The sequence below is a fragment of the Euprymna scolopes genome, chromosome 14 (assembly GCF_053919585.1).
Source record: "Euprymna scolopes isolate OS-2025 chromosome 14, ASM5391958v1, whole genome shotgun sequence".
Lineage (NCBI taxonomy): Eukaryota > Metazoa > Mollusca > Cephalopoda > Sepiida > Sepiolidae > Euprymna > Euprymna scolopes.
The window spans coordinates 16,789,831-16,812,283 of NC_136495.1; the positions used below are offsets into that span (position 1 = coordinate 16,789,831).

At 32.8% G+C, this 22,453-nt stretch overlaps 1 protein-coding gene across 2 annotated transcripts in view; it reads right to left on the reverse strand.

The window, feature by feature from the left end:
* Window positions 1–2,889: 2,889 nt before the first annotated feature.
* The window catches only part of LOC145292874 (lysosomal aspartic protease-like), a 45,330-nt gene continuing 25,766 nt past the window's right edge, over window positions 2,890–22,453 (reverse strand). The window contains exons 4-9 of one of the 2 annotated variants that reach the window (XM_080138990.1): window positions 22,301–22,419; window positions 17,975–18,174; window positions 14,142–14,264; window positions 12,630–12,771; window positions 10,681–10,779; window positions 2,890–3,201 (exon numbers count right to left, since the gene is read on the reverse strand). In XM_080138990.1, coding sequence (XP_079995116.1) covers window positions 3,040–3,201; window positions 10,681–10,779; window positions 12,630–12,771; window positions 14,142–14,264; window positions 17,975–18,174; window positions 22,301–22,419 — 845 coding nt within the window. In that variant the 3' untranslated portion in view covers window positions 2,890–3,039. Of the gene's footprint in view, window positions 3,202–7,177; window positions 7,597–10,680; window positions 10,780–12,629; window positions 12,772–14,141; window positions 14,265–17,974; window positions 18,175–22,300; window positions 22,420–22,453 lie in introns of those variants that run through there. The other variant, XM_080138989.1, reaches the window with a different exon arrangement.

Sequence of the window (22,453 nt, forward strand, 5' to 3'; positions counted from 1 at the left end):
ATCAACCATATCTCTGTGAGCATAGATGCAGCACTCTCCTTAGATACTAGTGCTCAAGTGCAGTTATTTGACTTTGTTCATCTAAGTAATTGGCTTCTCTAGTTACAGACGCAGCTGATAGCTTTTCTATATCTCATTGCCTGCCACAGACAGTAATGTTCCTGACTCGTTTCCCAGATAAACAGTATCAGTAAGCCTCACTTTTAGACCTATTTTTGACCAGTTCTCAAAGATTGTGTAACAGATGTTCATAGCTCATTCGGAATTCTGACCACATGATATTGGTAGGCATCACACTAAACTTTCGACTCCCAAGTTGAAGAGCTTGTTGCTCAAAATGCCGAGGTCCTTTGAGAAGGCTAACTGGGAAGCCATCAGAGATGCTCCAGGAAATGTGGAACAGTGTGCAAATGATGCTACTGAATGGTTCAAAGCAGCAATTGAAGCAAGTGTTCCCACAGGAGAGTTTTATAACAAACCCTACTCTCCACAATAGTTCACTTCTACAACTGCTATTGCTCAAAGCCGCATACATTCAGCAGACTTATAGACATGTCCAGTAGAAATAGATGATAAAAGTAGAAATAATTGTAAGAATGAAATAGCCAAGAGAAGGTTTAGTGACCTTGCCAAAATCAGAGTTGCAGACATTAGAAACTATAAATTTCTGGAAAATGTATAAGTGTAGTAAATAATGGACAGTTAACAATTCTCCTTCTATCCAACAACCATGAGGTTGTTTGCACAGCAACTGAGAAGGCTAAACTCCTTGCCTAGCAGTTAGTATCCAACTCCATTTCCTCCCAAATTTTCTTTTGCGGACAGAAGCCACACTATAATCTAAATCACTCCTCACATAAAATCTAGACACTTAAAAAAAAAAAAAAAAAAATTTCTCTGAACCTTTCAACAATTTGCTTCTGTGATGCCAGTTTTCAAAAACTCTGAAAGAACTAATCCAGTATTAACCTCCACCTCTCCACCAAAATAAATATTTCCTAAATCAATCAAGCCACCTCATAGATATTAAACTTCTTTCCGACCAATAGTATGGATTTAGGCAAGATCATTCTACTGCAGATATCCTAACTAATCTCTGAGCATGTATCCCACGCACTAAATAAGGCAGGGGAAGGCTAGAAAAGTAATCCTAGATATATCTAAGACCTTTGACAGGATCTGGCACAAATATCTATGGAAATTCAAGCATATGGTAATACTAGACGACTACTTAATATAATCAAATTTTTCTTGCACAAAAGAAAAATTCAAATTGTTCTTGCACAAAAGAAAAATTCAAATTGTTCTTGCACAAAAGAAAAATTCAAATTGTTCTTGCACAAAAGAAAAATTCAAATTGTTCTTGCACAAAAGAAAAATTCAGGTTCTTGCACAAAAGAAAAATTCAGGTTCTTGCACAAAAGAAAAATTTAGGTTGTTCTTGATGGTCATACGTAAAAAACACAATATAAGTGGGCGATCCTTGAACCTTTATTATTCCTCATTCATAAATAACCTCCCTGATAAAATTGTTTCAGATGGGTGTATTTGCTGACGATGCCATGCTCTATAACAGACACAAGGGGGCAAACTAATGAACACATATGGACATATGTAAGGCAATGGCTGAAACCTTAGAGGAAAACCGTTGTTTTGTGAAATGAGAATGTAAATGAATGATAACATTCAATGCTGCCAAGACGAAGCTTGTTTCCTTTAATAATTACAAGAAACCTTCAACCACTAATTGTCATGACTAATATGTTACCTGAAAGCTCTTACTTCAAACTTCTTACAACATGAATTGGAGCAAATACATTGGAGACATTGCAAAGGTTGCTGCAAAGAAAGTGGGCTCTCTCTACCATGCTAGAAAATTACTCGCACTAGAGAGTATCCTATCTTTACCATTACCATTCATTGAGTATTGCTCCCATATCTGGGCTGCTGCATCTGCTACTAGTCTCTGGCTCTTAGAAAGGATCCAAAAAAAGAGTTTCCAATCTAATAGGTGCTTCACTAAAAGCCAACCTCCAACTTTCATATCTGTGCCTATTTTACTAGTATTTTTCCTGCTTCTTTGACTATACTGACATGTAGAACCAGTGTGAACAGATATCTCGTTGCTCAACTCTCTACCTAGTATCCCTGTAGATTTGGTCCCAAATAGTAGCCCCTTATGTCCAAGTGGCACTGTGCTTTGGGGGCATGAGAAAATTTTTTTTTCAAATTTAATTTACAGTTTTAGTATTGAATAAGCACAATTTCTCTATAAAATTAAGTATATCTGTATGTATAGGACACAGCTGCTAGGCATAAGATGATAAAGTGGGCTACATTTAGTTTTATGCAAAGAGATGTTCTCTGCAATATTAACAATAGCGATTAGACATCGATTAATAAAAAGGGCTTTGGGGGGGGGAAAAATGAGAACAACCTCATATTTGAAAATTGAAATATTTCAGATTTGCATCAAATTTGATCAATAGTCATTAGACAAACAAGATTCCACAAACTTAAATTTGAGACATTTTCTAAAATGTAAAATTAGAATAAAGATTCTATACATCAAGTTTACTATTATTAATCTAAATTTTAATCTTTGTATGAGGACGTAAAATGGTGCATAACAGTGGAGTGGAGGATAATTTTATCGGCTGGGATGAGTATTCTAGTTTATTATATGCCTACACATTTTAGATGGTGTGATTAGTTTTCCGCGCTAACAGGACATCTTAAAAAACAGACTTCTTTTAAAAACCATAAAGTGAAAAAAAAAAAAAAGAATATGGCCAAAAGGTGTTATTATATTCTTTTTAAAGTTATTTTTTTTTGTTTGGTCATAAAAAAGAAAAAGAAAAATTGAAAATAAAGAAAAAACGAAATATATATTTTTTTAAAAAAATCTTTATTTTAGTAAATATTTAAGAGTGGGAGAGGAATGGAAAATTTTTTTGGAGGAAATATGTCAGAGGTTCTAACATCTTAGGAATTTTGTGCTATGGGAAATGCGTTTTATTCTTAGCTCTCTCTCTCCATTTATTTGGCGACAGCAAAACCAACTTGGTTCTTGCCAAAATCAAATGTTGTATAAAATTTACCAATAAAAACATCTCCAAGAATCCACAGAGGACCGGCTGGGGGAGGGATATCAATACCCATGAAACCACTCAAACAAATAGTTTGTCCAGCTTGTGATACCTGTGAGGAGACAGAGCAATACTAATTATAGCTAAATATTATTAAACAAAAAAAAAAAATCACCATTTGAGAGATCAGAATTATTAAAACTTTAAGTGAACATATTTTGAAACTTCTAGCAAGTTTTTATCACATTTGTATAGTCATGAAACATCTTGTATCAGCTGCAAATATATAACATCCAAGCTTTGAAAATGCAAGATCAAGCTATAAAATAAAAATCATACAAGTTGCATGCATATATACACACACACAAGATCCAAGCTTTGAAAATAAACACTATGCAACATCAAGCTATAAAAAAAAAAAATGCAATCATGTACAAAAAACTGATCAATTTCTAAAGTCTTAAGTCAGTAACGTTTCCAGCTTTGTTAAATAGAGAAAGTGTAAAAGCTCTGAAGAATGACAGAAAAAATATTTTTAAATAAAAATATTTTTAAATAAAAATGTTAGTTTAAAAACAAAAAAAGTATAAGTAATCTGCTTAAAAAAAAATGTAGAAAAATTAATCAGTTTCTGTAAAAAGACAGGAAAAACAAAGAAGCAAATTAGGTAGAAAAAGCTTATACAAAAGCAAAGAAATTGATTAAAATCCCTCCAAAACTCCTTTTAAAAAATGCAAGAAATTTTGACAAACCCCAAAATAATAAAAGCAGAATTACTTTTAAAAAATAAATTCCCAATTAAATTAAAAAAAAAGTTTAATGTCATACATTGCTTTTTTGATCCCCCCCTCCAAATCCATCATCAAAGAAACAATCTAATTGTTACAAAATAATTGTTTATCGCTTGATTTATTTACAGAAGATATGATTGATATTAAGAATCCAAAAGTTTTCCAGGACAAAAGCAGTTATAACATTTTAGATGGCTTAGATAAGACTTTAAACTAATGGTCTCTTCAGAATCAAATATAAAAATATTTTATCAATCTCTTGGACGAGACAGAGGGTCTACTTGTGTAAAAAAAAACTTTGGTTATAAATTATATATTAAATTAGATTATCAATATTTTTAAGGGATGTAATTTTATTAATACAAAAACGCAACCAAACCGTTTTGAGGCTAAAGTTATAAATCTACTTGGTCTTATAATTAAAAAAAAATATATATATATAGTTTAGAATGATATGCTTAAGAAATATTTTTCAAACAAAAACACCGGAATTGAAATAAAAAGCCAAAACATGCATAAATTATGGAACCCGTGATTCTAATTGCATCAAAAGTCATCAAATTTGAGGTCACACCATTTAACTTGACAGATCACGTATGAACTATAGATTCTCATGCGAGAACTTATTTTAAAATAAAAAAAAAAAGGGGGGGAAAAAAAAAAGTTACTGCAAAAAATTTGACATTTTTTTTGTATGTGTGGTCATTATCAAAGTGACCATTTAGCAATAGTAGCATCACAGATCTTTGTCAGTCACGTCCTTCCCTTCATCACAGAAGGCCAGTCTTCGAGTCATGTTAGTTGCTTGATACAAATTTAGTGAGAAAAACCACACAAAACAACATCCCTGTAAACAATTCATTGTATACAAGTTGTCATTTTATCCATAGCTGGAGAGGGGATGAATGATTGTGGATTCATACCTTTCCAAACAGTATCAAAACTTAAATGACCACAATAGATCTGATAGGATTTGAACTCTAGATGGCAGATTACATAAAATGTGAGGGTATCCATTAGACTAAAAACTCTTTCTCATATATATATATATATATATATTCAATTAATGAATTTGCACCAAGTTGATTAAAAACAAAAAATTCTTTGGTGTAATAAATGGTGTGAACTCCAATCTGATATTGTTGTGGAAATTTGATTTCTTTTGGAGGACCATATGAGAGAGAGAAAAAAAAAATCATGCAAAGAAAGAAAATTAGTTTTAAAGAAGGACTGAGCAAATTGTTTGCACCGGTCAAATACAAAATGCAGTAATAAAAGCAGACACCATCACAACTGCAAGACAAGGGAGAAGGAGAGAGAAAAAAAAAATTAAAAGTACAAACATCAATGCATGCTACAAGTTTTTTTTTTTTTTTTTTTACACCAGTCCTCCTCCCCACTTTTATGGCCAGTTTAACATCCAACAGTCTCTTACAAATTATTTTAAATAAATGATGTGTGTATGGTAATGCGATACTAAAAACACGAGTATTTACCTCCTTGTCAGGTGTGAGTTTGAGAAGCCAACACACTAAGATGTACAAAATGCCTGAGCAGCCCCTACGTGTTTTCCTTGATAGAGGCACTTCAGCAATAAACTGGCCCCTTTCTCAAAGATACAGACCGGGAGGGTGGACCACCTTACAACTGAAGAGAACCATATCCAAGTTCAACTTGGACAAAGTCACTTGACTATAAAGTTCAGTTATAATTTGATGTTAACATATCTAATATAAAACGCCATCTTCCGAAATCTTAAAAGTTGGACCTAAATAGCATTTAAGCTGACATTGTTGCACCATGTTATTGGAAATATATATTAAAAAAAAATCACTTTGCTACAGTTAAAAAAATTTAGTCATTCAACCTGGATTATATGGAAACATGTCGTTTATGACTGGAAAGTCAAAAATCATCAAGGGGAACAACTCATTTGTAATTGAAAATAAAGAATTGTCTACCTTAAAACTAAAATATTTCTTTTGTATAATGTTTAACAGTATTTGCAAACAAACAAAACCTAAACTTCCGGCTAGATAAAACATTTATATATATATATATATATATATATATATATATATATCTGATTTCAAACAAAATAGTTAGATTTACGAGAAATGTTGCAAAAAGTCTCAGTTCTTAAAACTATAGATTGATGACTGCAGAATTTATTGGAATGTAAATGAATTAACTGGCACTTGAAGAGAAATCAGACTCATAAAATTCCACCAATTACAATTGTTAGAAATAGCTTTTGAAATCAAGCTCCTTTCTATGCTCAAAGTCTCATAGAAATAGAACTTAACTTTGGTAATGCGATGAGAAGCTGCGTGTTAACGTGGTTTAGCCATAAACTTTGCTATGAGAAAAATTACAGTGTTGATTAAATAAACAAACTTTCTGCAAAACCATTAGCGGAAATAACATCTTTAATTGAATATAAGAATTGTTTTTCTTGCAACTAAATTTTATTTCTCTTTTTGTAGAAGTTTAATTTCACTGCATTCTGAGCAGGTACATACATAGATAGCTATATATATATATATATATCAGATTTGAAATGTAAAATTTGAAGAGGTAGAGCAGGGGAGGGGGGGAAGTTTCTGCAGAAAGACCATTTATTTTGTTTGGTTTTATAAACACACTTTCAAGCATAAGCTTTCGCACAATATATACATTAGTTTTGTCACGCTGAAGATTATTAAATTCATGCACTTATTGAAGAATTTGCCCTCACTAATCTTTAAACAACAAGCTTGTTAATCATTTCTTTCTAGCAAGGCACTCAAGCTTATGACAATTCCTTTTTTTTTTTTTTTTCCATTTACCCAAATCATCAGATTTTCAATTTTTTTGTCTCGAGTTATTTTGGGTTGTATCCAACGAAAATACTGCACTAAACATGGGAGAATAGATAAAGATATGAAAGTTTACCAGCAAAAGTAAATTGCTGATAAGCTAAGCAGCAGCAATGATAATAAAAGCTTAATTTGTTAACTTCATAATTGCAGTACGTTATTAATTAGACAAGTTTAGAAAAATATATGTGATACGATAAAACATTTATAACGCATGTGAAACTGGATTATTAGTCGATTTGCTGCTTGAATTTATGTGTAAATAGTTCTAGACCAGTTGATATGCCTAAAAAGTTTTTATCACGTATATGGTGTGACCTAATAGGAAAACTATTAGATCTCAGAAAGTCTCATGATACGTGAGTATATACAGAACATTTTTATATAAAGCAAAGCATCTGCAGATGATTACGGCAGAATCTCTAATCTAAAAAGTATGAAACCGAAAGAAATCTATTTTTTACCTCAGTGTTACAAGATTAAGTGATTAGAGTTAATCCCATTCTAAGACACAATCCATGAAATGCATGCGTAAATCATGCAAGAAAGTGTTGCAAGCTCTGCCGGACATTGGGGTAAGAAATATTTTGGATGTTTTATTTTTGTTTTTGTTTTTTATTTTTATTTATTTTTTTATTTTTTTTAAATAATTATTATTTTTTTTTTTTTTTGTTAAATCGAAAAGTCTTCAGCTTAAGGTCTGGTTTTAGCAAATCCCACCCGGTTATTTCCTAAATCAAATTCAGCATAGTTTGGTCCAAGAAAGACATCCCCAAGGATCCACAGAGGACCGGCTGGAGGAGGGATATCAATTCCCATGAAGCCACTCATACAGATAGTTTCTCCCATTTGCTTAATCTGAAAGATTTAAAAACAAAATTGTTAATAATTAAAAAAAATGAAAAGGAAAGAAGTAAATGTTACTAATAACTAGGGCTGTGACAACAGCATATTCTTTACATTCTTTTAACTCTTGAGTATATAATTGACACAGACTCAGCTAATCAACCGAGAACCACATCTGTCTATATAAAACATAAGATTAACGGATATATACTCGAGTCAAAACAATGAAAAGAATATTCTCTTGTCACAGACCTACTAATAACGACATAAAATCATGGTCCATGTTTAGAATTCTCCCTATAATAAAACAAAACTAAAGAAAATTTTGTGATATACTTACTTGTGATGGAAAACATACATCAAAAATCATGTAAATTAATCTAGTAGCTTTAAAGAAAATTAATTTTAAACAAATTTAGTTTCCATCACAGGTACAGATGTTTATTTTATTTATAGGGGGAATTTTGGACAAGCACCTAAATTATTTTAAAGGAAATAAGGTTGGAAAATTAAAAACAATATATTCTAGTTTAGCTACTCATTTGTGACCTATCGGCAGGGAAAAAAATGTACATGTACGGTTATATCACATAGGATTAGTGAATCTCTTGACAAAGGTTTCCTTTCCAGGGCAATTGCTCTTGACATATCGAAGGCCTTTGATAAGGTATGGCATAAAGGCCTACTTCACAAGATTTCCAGCTACAGTATTACTGGAATGTTTTCTCAATCATTAAATCATTTCTCTCTGATAGGTTCATAAGAGTAGTGGTTGATGGGCAGAAATCAGAGGCCTACAGTATTAATGCTGGAGCCCCTCAGGGGTCCATCCTGGGCATAACTCTCTTCCTGATCTACATCAATGATCTCCCAAAACACATACTTAAATCATTCGTTGACATCTATGCTGATGACACAACAATCTATGGCAACACATCAAAGGCCGTAAATGACAAAGTTCTCTCTAATTCTCTCTCCTCTGATCTTGAGCGCGTGGTAAAATGGAAGAAGAGGTGGCTGGTCACTTTTAATGCATCTAAAACCAAGCTTTTATCTTTACATCATCAACGCTCTGATCCCCATCTGGCATCAATTGAAATGGATGGCTCTCGTCTTGGGGAGGCTCCATGTTTTGACAAGCTTCTGGGTTTGACCTTTACTCCTGATCTGAAATGGAACACGTACATCAAATCTGTTGCTAGGGACGCTGGGAAAATGGTGGGATCCTTCTACCGCTCCAGAAGATATCTCACTAATGATGCAATTCTCTATCTGTATAAAAGCCAAGTACGTCCAAGGATGGAGTACTGCTGCCACATCTGGGCAGGAGCTGCTAAAAACAGCCTATCCTTGACAGAGTACAAAATAGACTTCGTGGTTTAGTGGGGGATGCCCTTTTCTCTTCCCTGCAACCTCTCTCCCACAGGAGAGACGTTGCGAGCCTGTCTTTGTTTTATCGTTATTTCCATGGCAGGTGCTCGTCTGAGCTCCAATCCCCCCTCCCCTCGCCAATCTTTCATGAGAAACACCCGTCTGGCTGAAACTACTGTCAATAATTTTCCCCACTCTTTATTTGTGCCTAAATCCGAACATAGATTCCATGAGCAAAGCTTCTTTCTTAAAACTGCACGTCAGTGGAACTCTGCCGCTCGCCGGTTTCCCACCTGACTACAACTCGGACGTCTTCAAGTCCAACATAAACAAACTCCTGACAAACCGCCCCCTTAAGTAAGACACTATCAAAACTCCTAATACTAATGATTACTACAATACTATCTCATTGATTACCATACACGCAATAACCCTTATCCCTGAGTGGCCTTCGGGTCTTGATAAGTGGTGACCCCCCATGTAAAAAAAAAAACAAAAAAAAAAAACAAAAAAGGTTTTTTTTTTGTTGTATTTACAGAGGAATCACCACTTATGAACGCCCAAAAGCCACTCGAGGATATGGGTTAATAAGTGTACAGTCGTCACAAAGACATTAGCATAGTAATCGTTAGTGGTGGAAATTGGATAGAATTTGATTATTCGAGAGGGTGGCTCAACAAGAACTTGTTTACATTGGACTAAAAGAGGACCATGTTGTAGTCAACTGGAAAGCAGCCCAGCAGAATAGTTCCACAAGCAAGCAGTTTTAGAAAAGAAGCTTTGTTCATGGAATCTGTGTTTAGATTTAAGCACAGATCAAAAGTGTGTGTGTGGGGGGGGGTGATAGTAGTTGTAAATAGCCGAGTGTTTTTTGTAACAGTTTGGCGAGGGGGTGAAGGGTGTACCATAGCTTAAAGTTCAGACAAGCACCTGCCATGAAAATAATAATAGCGCAGAGACAGGCTTGCAATGTCTCTTCTGTAGGAAAGAGGTTGCAGGGAGGAGGAAAACCTACTAAGTTTTGAGGCCTGTTTTGAATTGTCAAGGAAGGAGAGGATGCTCTGAGCAACTCCTGGCCGGATGGGACAACAGTACTTAATTTTAGGATGAACTTGGCTCTAACACAGGCAGAGGATTGCATCCAGAGCAGTAGAATGATGCAACCATTTTTCCAGCGACCTTAGCAACAGATAACCTGTAGAAAATCAATCGTATAAGATTGGGATCATGTTCTATACGTGTGGTTGCACTACATTATTCGTAAATGAGTTTATCAGGTAGATGTCAAGACTACACCGTGAGGATTGATAACGATGGTTGAAACCACGTACAATTTTATCATTTTAGATGGCTCAACTAGAATTTGTCTATCAGCTCTGTGGTATTGTATTCTACAGATGGATAGTTCTTGGAAAGAAACTTTGCTCATGGAAGTTCATTTCATTTTAGGTATACAAAGGAAAAATATTTGCAGTGGTTGTAGTTAGACGAATTTTTGTTTTGAATATTTTACAAAGGAGAAAGATAGATTGGAGCTAAGTCGGGTTGGTTGGTGCTATAATACATAGCTAAAATTGAACCAATCTACTTTTCCCATGCGTGTCATCTGTATTCCAGCAAGTGGAACTCCCCAAAGATTGTAAGCTCATTCTTTAACTATAGAACTTATTAAAAGTAAGACTTAAAAAATAAAATAAAAATAATTTTAAAAATAAATAAACTCACTGTAAGGACATATTCACTGGGTTTCAGAGTGAAAACTTTTCCTCCAAGAACAAAGTCCACATTCGGTAATTTGGGGATGCTGCTACAGTCAACAACATACTGCAATAAAGAATATACAAAAGAAATACTAAAATCTTGTACAAATTTTATGACAATATGACAATATGATCTTTCATTTATGAGGTCATCTTTGTTTTTTGTAAAAATCAGACCCAAGTAGAATTTCAGCTGACAAATCAAATTTTGCTTTCGACTATTTAGTTATCATTGTACCATGTTATTGGCAATAAAATTAAATACAATGTACGTCATTACAATAGGTACCTCCAACGCGTGCCAGTTTTAACACCCCCCTATGTAACATAATGTAACTAATTTAATATTATCATCCTAACTTTTTACCACTTAAAAGAAGAAGCTTCAAATAAACTGATATTTAAAAACAATTTTTTTACATCATACAAAAATAATGAAAATGCGAGACAAAAATCGTGTTTACATTATCGACACTTTAAAACAACCTATGTAATGACATTTTTTAAGCCGTAGACATACCCAGGTTTTAAAAATCTAGCAAAAAATCAAATAGTCATATTTTCCTGAAATTTTCGATATTTATTCATCATTAAATAAACTTACATAAAAGTTTTGTTAAACATATTAGAGGAATTTTTTTTTAGGTGTTCTACTTCCAATATTTCAGGTTACAAAAACTAAACAAAATAAATGTAGGTCGATAAAAATTTCAACATTTTTTTGAACCTGAAAATATCAAATAATTCAAAAATAGTTTATTTTATATATATATATATATATATATATATATATATATATATATATATATATATATATATATAATTCGGTTACTTTTTTTCACTTAAAGTTGTAAATAAAATTTGACATAAAATCAGTATTATTATGTAAAAAAAATAAACACTTTCCTGATAATTTTTTTTTCTGTAATATAATTATTTGAATTAAAAAAAAAAAAAAAAAAAAAAAAAAACAGAATTCTAAAAAAATAATTATTTTAAAAAAACTTTAAATGATATTAAATTCAAATATTACACGATATGAAGTTTACAGATTTTTTTATATAAGAGGTTTCCAATAAAAGATATATTCATAATATATGACTCTTGAGGGGGGGGAAAAAAAAAAAAAATCCTTTGGATTTGATTATTTAAAATGACAGAGGGTGATAATCAAATTTTGCGCCTTTTTTTCCAAAAAAGTACAGAGGCATGTAAGCAACAGCATCTTTAGATACATGTATCAACAGAACAGGTTAAAATTAATTTTATATTCTGTGTAGTTCATTATTAAAAATCTATTTGTTTAACAAAAGGTAAGTGTTATATTGTTTTTATCCATTTTTTTTATTGTACATTTTATTTATTCATTAATTTCTGCAGAAATCAACCCAGACTATAGTAAATACATGAAATGACGATGTAGCTTGTTAATATATATAATGAGGACGTTCTACACAACAGTTTGGAGATGCCTACATTACAATTTATTTTTGGAAATTACTTCATCTGATCCAGAGAAGTGCTAATATGAGACATTTTTGAAAAATCTCCTAAAAATAAAAATCTATTTTAGTTTTTTTTTTATATATAAATTTATTACCATGGCATTATTTTATTTATGAAGTCATCTTAGTTTTTCAAAATCAGGCCTAAATAGTATTTCAGCTGACAAATCAAATTGTTTCGACAAACTAGTTATTGTGTTACCATATCCTTAGCCATAAAATATAATAACATGTTTTGTTGTTACGACTTTAAAAAATTAGTCCGGATTACACGACTGCTAATATAAAGCATTTTTAAATAACTACATAAAAAAAATCATTTTAATTTGAAGAATATAATCCAAGTTGCCTACTTTAAATTTAACAACGTACAAATAACATGGTTTAATATATAATGGGAGGGACTTACTTCGCCTCCAGGAAGTGGGTGAGCTCCAATAGCCGTGTTAAGTTTGGTAACTTCTTTAACGGGTCCAGCAATCAAAGAGGTTCCCGTATCAGCAATGGCATTGCAACCACCATCACAGAAGGTCTGACCATTAACATTGACTCTGGACAAGAAAATAAGTATAAAAAAAGATTAAAAAAGAATAAATAAATAAATTAATAAAAAAAAAAATAAATAATAAAAAAAAAAAACATAAGCTGTTTTAAACACAACACTGCCAGAATCTTGAATGATACAATGATGAATTTAATTTCACAAAAAAGCAAAACTTCCATTCAATTTCTAGTCCATTTTATTTTCAAAGTCTGGTCCAACCAAATAAAATTTAAGCTGAAAAATCAAACTTTGCTTCTAATTGGCCAATTTTCATTTGTTATTGTTGTACTGTGTTGTTGGCAATATAATAACATTTAATTACAATTTATTTCAAATATTACATAATCCAGTTTGCCAATTACTAATATGAAACATTTTTTAATCTAAAAATAAAAATCAGCAAGGAAGATACTCACTGTAGGAGTTGTCTACTTTTAGTTTAAAAAGGTGTTTTAATGAGATCGATTGTGTTGCGGCCATCTTGTTTATTTTGCAGATAAGGAGAGGGGGCACCATGGGGAGATAACTCCAATCACCGCTTAAAGTTTGTCAAAATTTGACAAGATTATTTTGAAACATGGGCAGAAAAAATATCAAGATAAATATTTTCTTTCACAGAGTTTCTGTCCTTTTTTAATCCCTTTTTCGTTTAAAGGCACCCGCTCGTCGTTCACGAAATAAGCAAAATGGCCGCGACAAGATAAATCTCATTAAAGTTTGGTTTTCCTCTAAGAAAATAAAGAAAAAGAAAACGCTACTTGATCAAATTAAGTGATTTTTTTTAATAACTTAATTCCACAACGACCACATACAATATAATTCTTTTTTCAATATTTTCATTTTTTAATGTCTTGATTAAACTAAACAAGTACTTAATAATATGCTAAAGCATTTCATGGTCATATGTTATCACCTTTCACACATGCATTTAAAAAAAAAAAAAAAAACAGATTAGTTATGATTTTTGATCAGACAATTTGATTTCCTCAAGTTAAACATTTTTTACTTTATTCATTTGAAAATCTAAATTCCAAAAATTCGATCACGTTGACTAAAACAACAACTTTAAATATATTTCAAAATGTAACATTAGTTTCATTGATTTTAGTATTTAGCTGACAATTATTTTAGCGCAACAACTCAGAATATTTATTTCACAAATATTAAATTGCTACAATAAACATAAAACATTATTTTTATTAAAAAAAACAAAAAACATTTACCTAACAATAACTATCTTTATGAAAGAGTCACTTTTTTTATTCAGATAGTATTGACTCCAACAAACATCATTTCAAAAGGAATATAATGAAACAGTAAATTAGGAAATTCCATGAGGTCCTGCTAGTATTTAAATAATACTTAAAAAAAACTTACTTGTCCATCTTGATTTGCCAATAACCTTTACGTGTGACAGGCAGGTAGGTGAAGTTTCCACTATAGTGTTTGGGATCGGAACCTCCAAGGATCAATTCACCACCTTCTTTTCCACTTGGATTACTGGAGAGAAAGAAAAACATCTTAAAAAATATTATCCAAAAACAATTTCAGATGATTCGTCCTTCAATATCTTGAATCTTCTAAGCAATATTTTCAAACATTTTCATTAGATTTTTCAGTATTTGTTTATATCTTTATTGCTTGATATTGAATGGCTACATAAATGCAGTGACAAATTGTATTCATATTATTTGGATTCATCGGACTAATGTTCTTATTTTGAGTGTGATTTTCACGTTTCGGTGGATGTAACCTCAGATCTTCAGGTGTATGTTGTCGAACTCTGGAATGCTTGTCTAACTCTAGAATTTATACAGAAATTCAAATGGAATCCTTTACTTCATGGGGATAACATGCTCTTGTTCTGCCCACCATGACTGAATAGATGTCCTACGTAATTAGCAATTGTATTTTTCACTCATCAATACTGAGAATTGAACTTTCAGGAGAAGGTCACTTTTACAATTGAGTACTCTAACTACTATGCCATGGGTCCTTGCATTTCAGTCAATATACCCTCCGACCTTGATACACCTGAAGAAAGTTTGGGGTTACATTGACTGAAATGTTGTGAAAATAACACTAAAAGATGAGAACAGTAGTCTGAAGAATTCAAATAATACAAATAACCAATCCTTATCTCCAAAATATCTTTGATAAACAATATGGTAAATTTTGTTGTGGAATTCATTTTAATAAACAGTATTTACTGACAAAATTGACAATGAATCTGTAGTGATTTTTATTTCTAGCAAAATTTGAATTTTTGGTATATGGATATTGATTGTGCCAGCTTTTATTTTTTTTTTTGTTTAGAGCACCTACGAAAATGGTTCTGAAGATGGTTCTGCATTTAAAAAGAATTTATGTTTCATTGTACAACTTAAAATAAACACTGCCTTGAAACAGTTGTAAACAATCGATTTGAATGATTTAAATCAAATATATATACATATCTGTATGCACAGAATTCACTCCTAAATTAATTAACCAATCATAAATTTTGGAACGCATGCTAGGTGTAAGGAGGGACCCAAATAGCACCCTCAAGAAAAAAAAAAAAAAAAAAAAAAAAAAAAAGCATGCATTTATAAAAAAGAAAAAATGTAAGTTCTTTGTGAAATTTTTAATAGAATATATTTGTTGTTTTTAAGTTGGTTTCTATTTAACCCATAGTTGGGACCCTAACAGGTACTACCACTCCGGGTCAGAGTGGACCTGAGAGCAATGGCAATTAGTGGGTGGCTCCACACTCCCCAAAGCCCGCAAGATGGGGCCTCACCACTGGATATAGTTTAAGGTCATATCCAGGACCATCAAAAACTGTTTTATATTTTCAGACTATTGACTTAGATGTGACTTACTCGCGTTTGCTCCGGTTATTCTCCTCAAATTCAAAATGGCTAAACATGGATTCTAGATCTGAATAATATTTGCTATATAGTAGAGTGGCTCAAAACTGTTTTTAAATATTAAACATTTTTTTTTTTTTTTAATGCATATATATCACAAATGAACATATATATCACAAATGAACATATATATCACAAATGAACACATATATATCACAAATGAATAGTTAAAACAAAAAATTTTGAATTAAAAATACAGTTTCATAGTATTTGAATTCATCAGACTACTGTTCTCATCTTTAGTGTCATTTTCACAATGTTTTGGTTGATGTAACCTCCAACCTTCTTCAGGTGTATCTTGTCAAACTTAGGAATTTGGATGTAATTTCGAACGAGACCCCATATTTATTTCACGTTAGAAATTCCATCCAAATTCCCAAGTTTGACAGAAACATTCCCAAGTTCGACAAAATGCACCTGAAGAAGGTTGGAGGTTACATCGACCGAAACATTGTAAAAATGACACTCAAGATGAGAACAGTAGTCCGATGAATCCAAATAATATGAATAACCAATCCTCATCTAAACACCCCAGAAACGTAAATAAAGTAACGTTTTAAAAGGAGTACCCGGCATGCCATAAGACAAAAAAAATTTTTTTAGTTGTGTGTAACATTTATTTTAAAATGCACATCTGTTCTAATGTATTGAAAATAATGTATGGATTACTACATACCACTTACCAAATGTAATACTGAATATTTATGTATATAATATTATACTATTATGTAATACTATTATATTTTTTTGCTCCCATTTAGAGAGCCACCCAAATAAAATTAAGCAGGCCTCCAGAGCATGATTAAACTCACCTTTACAGAGTTTCTTCCCCTCCCCATCCAGTTTAAAGATTAGCTTAAGAAATGGTAAAAATAAAATATTGAGTCATTTCTAGAAGGAATACATTAAAATTAGTGTTTTCTTTCCAAATTACAGCTGAAAAAGTCAAACCCCACCCCAAATTAAGCAAGATACTCTGAATTTCAATTGCTTCCTAACCCTGAAGATTAAACTGAAGACATTTTTGAAAATTAAAATATAATAATAATAGATGTTGATAGAAATTAGAAAGCTGAATAGAACAATTATACACCCACTGAGATAGATTATATAAAGTAGTTTGCTAAAAGCATTGCTGGTAAATAAAAATGGACGAGTATAAGAAGGCTATAGCAATGCAGAGAACCAGGTGTAAAAATGATGTGATGGACAAAAATGGGCAAACGAAAGAGGATCTTGTAGAGCTTGTATTTTTTTATATATTCATATATCCATTTATTTTTCAGATCATAGATACAAAGCAGTAAAATAGACTTACTGTTTAAAATAACGGAGATGATAACAGTCTTTGATATTTCGAGAATATACTCTCTTTTTTCAGAAAGAGAGGGGCCAAATGAAATGTTTAAAAAAAAAAAAAAAATCGTAAAAACCAGAATGGAAAAGGAGTAGGTACCTCTTGTTTGTTCATACATCATTTTAACACCCGGTTCCCTGCATTGTTATAACCATATCTATCTATCTCACTCACACAAAAAAAAAAAAAAAAAAAAAAAAAAACACACACACACAAATTTAAGAGTGTAAAAATATATTTTACATGAATTTATTGTCAGACAGGATACTCAAATAAGATATGTTGAAATTTCCTTAACCCAAAGAAATGCATTCTCATCAGAGGAAAGATATTAGCAAATGAAATTGATATTGAGCTTTTTTTTTATTTGGTTGGGATTACTATATAAATACTAACTCCAAGTTTACAGAAGCTTTTGGCTTATAAACTTAATCTTATATATATAATGATTCTTTGTTTCTTCTAAATATCGTAAATGACTGATAAGAGGTATATCCGACAAAGATTCTCATTCCCAATAGAAAAAAAATATAATTAAAGCAAGTTTCTAAAAAGTAAAAAATTCTGGATAGTTTTAATAAACAAAGCAGGGAGTTGTAATTATCTACAATTTGTTTTGTTGTTTTCCTCTAATAATGTATATATCTAATATATAAAATTAAATTGGTTGGATTATCCAAGACCTAAATAGCAATGCCTCTGACAAATCATTACCGGATTCTGACCAACCAATGAACTAAGAAACTTGCATTTGTTTTTGTTTTTTTTAGATTTCATAGATTCCATATTCTATCCAACCTGATAATCCTTTTTGTAATAGAAATTTACAGAGATTCAACAGTAATTTGCTTTAATTTAAAATGTTTAAACGCCGAATAATATATATACGTGTATGTGTGTGTGTGTGTGTTTTTTTTTTTTGATCGAGAAGTGAAACTTACCGGTTAAGGTAGAAGGAGAAGACGGGAGTGTCAACAACTTTCTGATCAAGCATTGAATAGAAGACAGGCTCTACACGATCGACGGAGATAGTGTCATAACCCATACCAAGGATACCATCAAATTTAGCAGCAACGAAAACCATACCAGGTTGAGCGGTCGCCTCAGCAAAGGTTTGTCCTTTTACAGCAATAGATCCAACCTAAGAAATTGGACAGCAAAATGTATAATAAGCAAAAAAGAAACAGTTAAAAATCATTTACTAAATTAATTTTCTATAATTTTTTGGTTAAAAAGAAACAATCTATTTATCAAATAGATTGTTCCAGTTTTGAAATCGGAAATTGACAAGCAATGTTTATAAAAAAAAAAGAAAAAAAAAGTTCAGGTTATTTTCAACTGCTTAGATTTTGGCAGAATTTCTAATTTTGCTTGACTGGTTAGAAAAATTTTATGAATAAAACAATTTATTTGGAAATATTGTGTATTGGATACTACAATGTTTAATATATTGAAATTTTGTTAAATTTCTATTATAAAGAAAAAAACAACTATTAGACTATTTAAAAAAATAAAAAGTATTTAAAAAGTATTTTCACCCCCCCCACTAAAAAATGTTTCAGAAAGGAGTGTCCAATTGAATAGCAATCGTCTGGCATAAGGGGTTTCTCTCCACATTGATGAAAAGCTGATTGCTTTCTGGATGTTCCCGGCATGAAAGCTGAGAACCACACCTTTGCTTCAGATCAGTTTCGCTTTTATATAAAAAGGCCGAACATACACACGAGGCCAGCTGAAATAGCAAGAATTTTGTAAAAGTCAATGTAACTAAATCTAGACGCGATGCACGTTCACAAATAGTACATATTATCTAAGGGCTATATAAACAGTTCTAAGTGATAGTACCTCCCCCCCCCCCCGGGACTGTCGGCGAAAAAAGCCTTTTCGAGACATGCAAAAAATGCGTGTGCGCATTCGCCTTATATATATATATATATATATATATATATATATATATGCCATACCCTATCTAAAGCCTTAGATATATTTAGGGCTACTGCTCTACCTTCTCCTGCTTTGTCCAGTGTATGGTATATACATTTAGGATATCTGCAATAAAACGGGCTTACCTAAATCCATATTGTTAGCCAGCAGAAGTTTAGCAACTGTAAGGTGGTGGACTAGAGCTTGATTAATTATGGACTCAAATATTTTGGCAAAAAGAGGGAGGAGGCTAATGGGGGCGATAATTTAATGGGTAAGTTTTTTGCCAAAATTCTTGTAAACTGGTACCACAGAAGTAGTTTTCAAACAGTCAGGAAAGCAAGATTCATTAAGGCAATTATTAAAAAGTTTGGAGAGAACTAGACCAATCTCAGTGGAGCATTTTTTAATGGTATAGCTAGGATGAGATGGAGTCGCCAAGCTTTTGAGGTGTCATTGTTTTTTATGATATGCACTTGAGAAGAGGTAATTTTCAGATCATTTAGTGTGGTGCCTGTCCGCAAAGAAAAATCAGGGAGGGAGTGGTTTGCTAGGTCCATTGTAGAGTTTTTTAGGCAAACTAACTTGCAAGCATGTTAGCCTTCTCGGTTGCCATGCAAACAACCTCATGATTGTTGGATAGTGGGGGAATTATTGATTGCTCATTATTTATTAGACTGTTGTACGAGATTTTCCAGAAATCACAAGTTCCTAATTTCTGTGCTTCAATGCGTTTTCTGGTGGTTTCAGTGTATTCTCTCTTAACTGTTGTTATTTCTTTCTTACAATTACCTCTAGCTTCTATGAATTATTGTTTGTTAGTACTGGACTTACATTGAATAAATCTGCAGTATGCATGCTACCTTTGAGCAATGGCAGCTGCGCATGTAGAAGTAAACCACTGGGGAGAGTGGGTTTGTTATAGAATTTTCATGTGGGCACATGTACTTCAATTGCCACTTTAAACCATTCAGTGGTCTCCTTGTGCACTGCAGAAAGAGAAAAGATATTTCGCCATGGGACATCTTTGATGCCTTCCCAGTCAGCCTTCTTATAGTACCTTGTTGTTTTGAGTAATGGCTCTTCAGCTTAGGGTAGAGAGTTTAAGGTGATTCCTACCATTATCACAGCATGATCAGCATTCCCAAGTGGACTATGGGCATTAGTTACACAATCAGGACATGTGGTCAGAAATAGATCAAGAACAGAGGCTTGTTGATCTTGCTGATCTGGGAAACGTGTTGGAAACATAACTGTCTGTGATAGGGAATGGGATACAGAGAAGCTGTATGTTATGCTGTCAGCTGCATTTGTGTAAGTAGAGAAACAAAGCTAATTACTGTGGCGGACATTAAAGTCACCAAATTCATGCACTAGTATCAATGCTGTATCTATGCAGTCAGAGACTAGGTTGATTAGGGTACAGTCCTGGGTTGAGGAGAGCAGTAGAGAAAATATAAGTAGTTAACGCCCTGGTCTTCTGATTCTAATTTTAATCCTCTAGTCAAGGGGACGGTGTTTCGAATATAGACTTCAAGTTCATGCATATATCTAAGTCCTTACGGCAAAATGGGAGATAACCAGGCATGATAAAGTAGTTAGAGGGGATGGAGAAGTGTAGGTTAGTCTCACTTAATCCTACGATATCCGGGGTGTTTGCTGGGAGAAAAGATTTAATAATATCATCTAAGTTAGTTCTAAGCCCGTGGATATTCGTGAATGCAAGTTTCAAGGAAGGAGGCAGATAGGTTTTGTTTGAGTTTACGCCTGGTTTAATCGTAATGTTTGATTGAACTGCCATTTTATTTAAAAGTTTCAGTTTAGGGTGAGAGGTGCTGGACAACGTGATTGTGTGGAATACCAAACATGCAACACAAGTAGACCATCAGCCAACTTTTCGTCTACAAGATTGTGGCCTCAGGAAAGCCCACCGGAGATGGGTGCAGGATCCCTTTCATGCCACTACAATCATCCTGATATTATTCAACTGATGATGCAGCAGCCACTCCTAGTGCTACCAAAGAGTTAGGGCTCCTGTAGAGTAGGGAACGGTGTTCATTGCCCTAGTCAAGAAACAAGATCAACCATTGGATGTTTATGTGGAGTCCCTAAGATCGCACCTCTGCGCCTGGCTAATAAACAAAAAAAGAGTATGAAAGTAGGGCGATAGGCAGAGCCTATCTACTCATTAAGCAGTTTAGGTTTGCAATCTGGTAATTTTTTTTCAAGTCACCAGCTCTAGGAAAATCGTCAACCAGGATTAAGAGGCCTCCCTCCCCTTTTAGTGCCAAGACATATGAGGTCAGTAGTACAGGTTTAACTTCAGAGTTTTTCTTCTCCTGGATGGATGACCCAAGTAGATCTATGGGTTCATCAGCACCAAGAGGGTTAGCCCCACGCCAGAGTCCTAAAACAGGTATTTCTGCGACCCCACATGGATAGTTTTGATTAATTGAGTTAGTACTAAAGGTTATATATCTACTGAAAAGTTACTCAAAATAATTGAAAAGGATATTACTGTGCTTTGATTTCATTGTTAAAAGAGGAGGTAAATAAAAAAAGCATCTAAATTTGCAACTGGTTGATTTAAGAGAAGAATTACAAGATGGTTAAAATATTATATATATTAGTTTAGGAATAGGATGAAATGTTTATATATATTAGTTTAGGAATACGATGAAATGTTTATATGTATATTAGTTTAGGAATACGATGAAATGTTGTTTATATATATATATTAGTTTAGGAATAGGATAAAATGTTCCAGTATAATTCGATAGGAATAAAGAGAAAATTTGATGCACAAACTCTTGATATTTAAGAAGAATAATAAAATGTATCTAACCTGCAGATCAACTGCTTTCATTGGACACATTTCGCAGCCATATAGAAGAATCGCCCGCACATACATATGCCCTTTAGTAGAAATTAGGATTTCTCACCAATACTAGTGACCACTCAAGATCAACAAAGAAAGACCTTGTAGTTCCTAAGCATAATAATTCGAATTAACCCCAGATGGTACAATGGTTGTACCAATGCAAATAAATTAAAGCACCTCTTCCAGATTGATCCCAACTAATATAAGTGGCCACTAGGTGTCTGGATTGATTAGCGATGACAGGACTGGTTTTTTGGAGGTGGTGAGGCTCATTTCCAAACCACGGGCATTAGCTTTCACTTGGCCAAGTACAGCTTGTATTTCATCACCAGTTATCCTAACCAGAACAATGCCGTCTATATCTGACCTTGCCTAACAGCTCGTCCTATTAGGGGTAGGTATTGTCTCAATTTCAATCCATTAGCATTTAAAATTCATTGAGGAAAATATAAAACCAACTCACAGAAACAGTGTCGGCGCTAAGGTATCCATCTAAACTACCAGAACCATATTGGATGTGAAATTCAGTTCCATTGGCCTTGTATGTAGAAGACTTGCTACTGTCATATTTCTGATGTAACACTGAAATTTGAAAAAAAAGTCAAATAATCAAAAA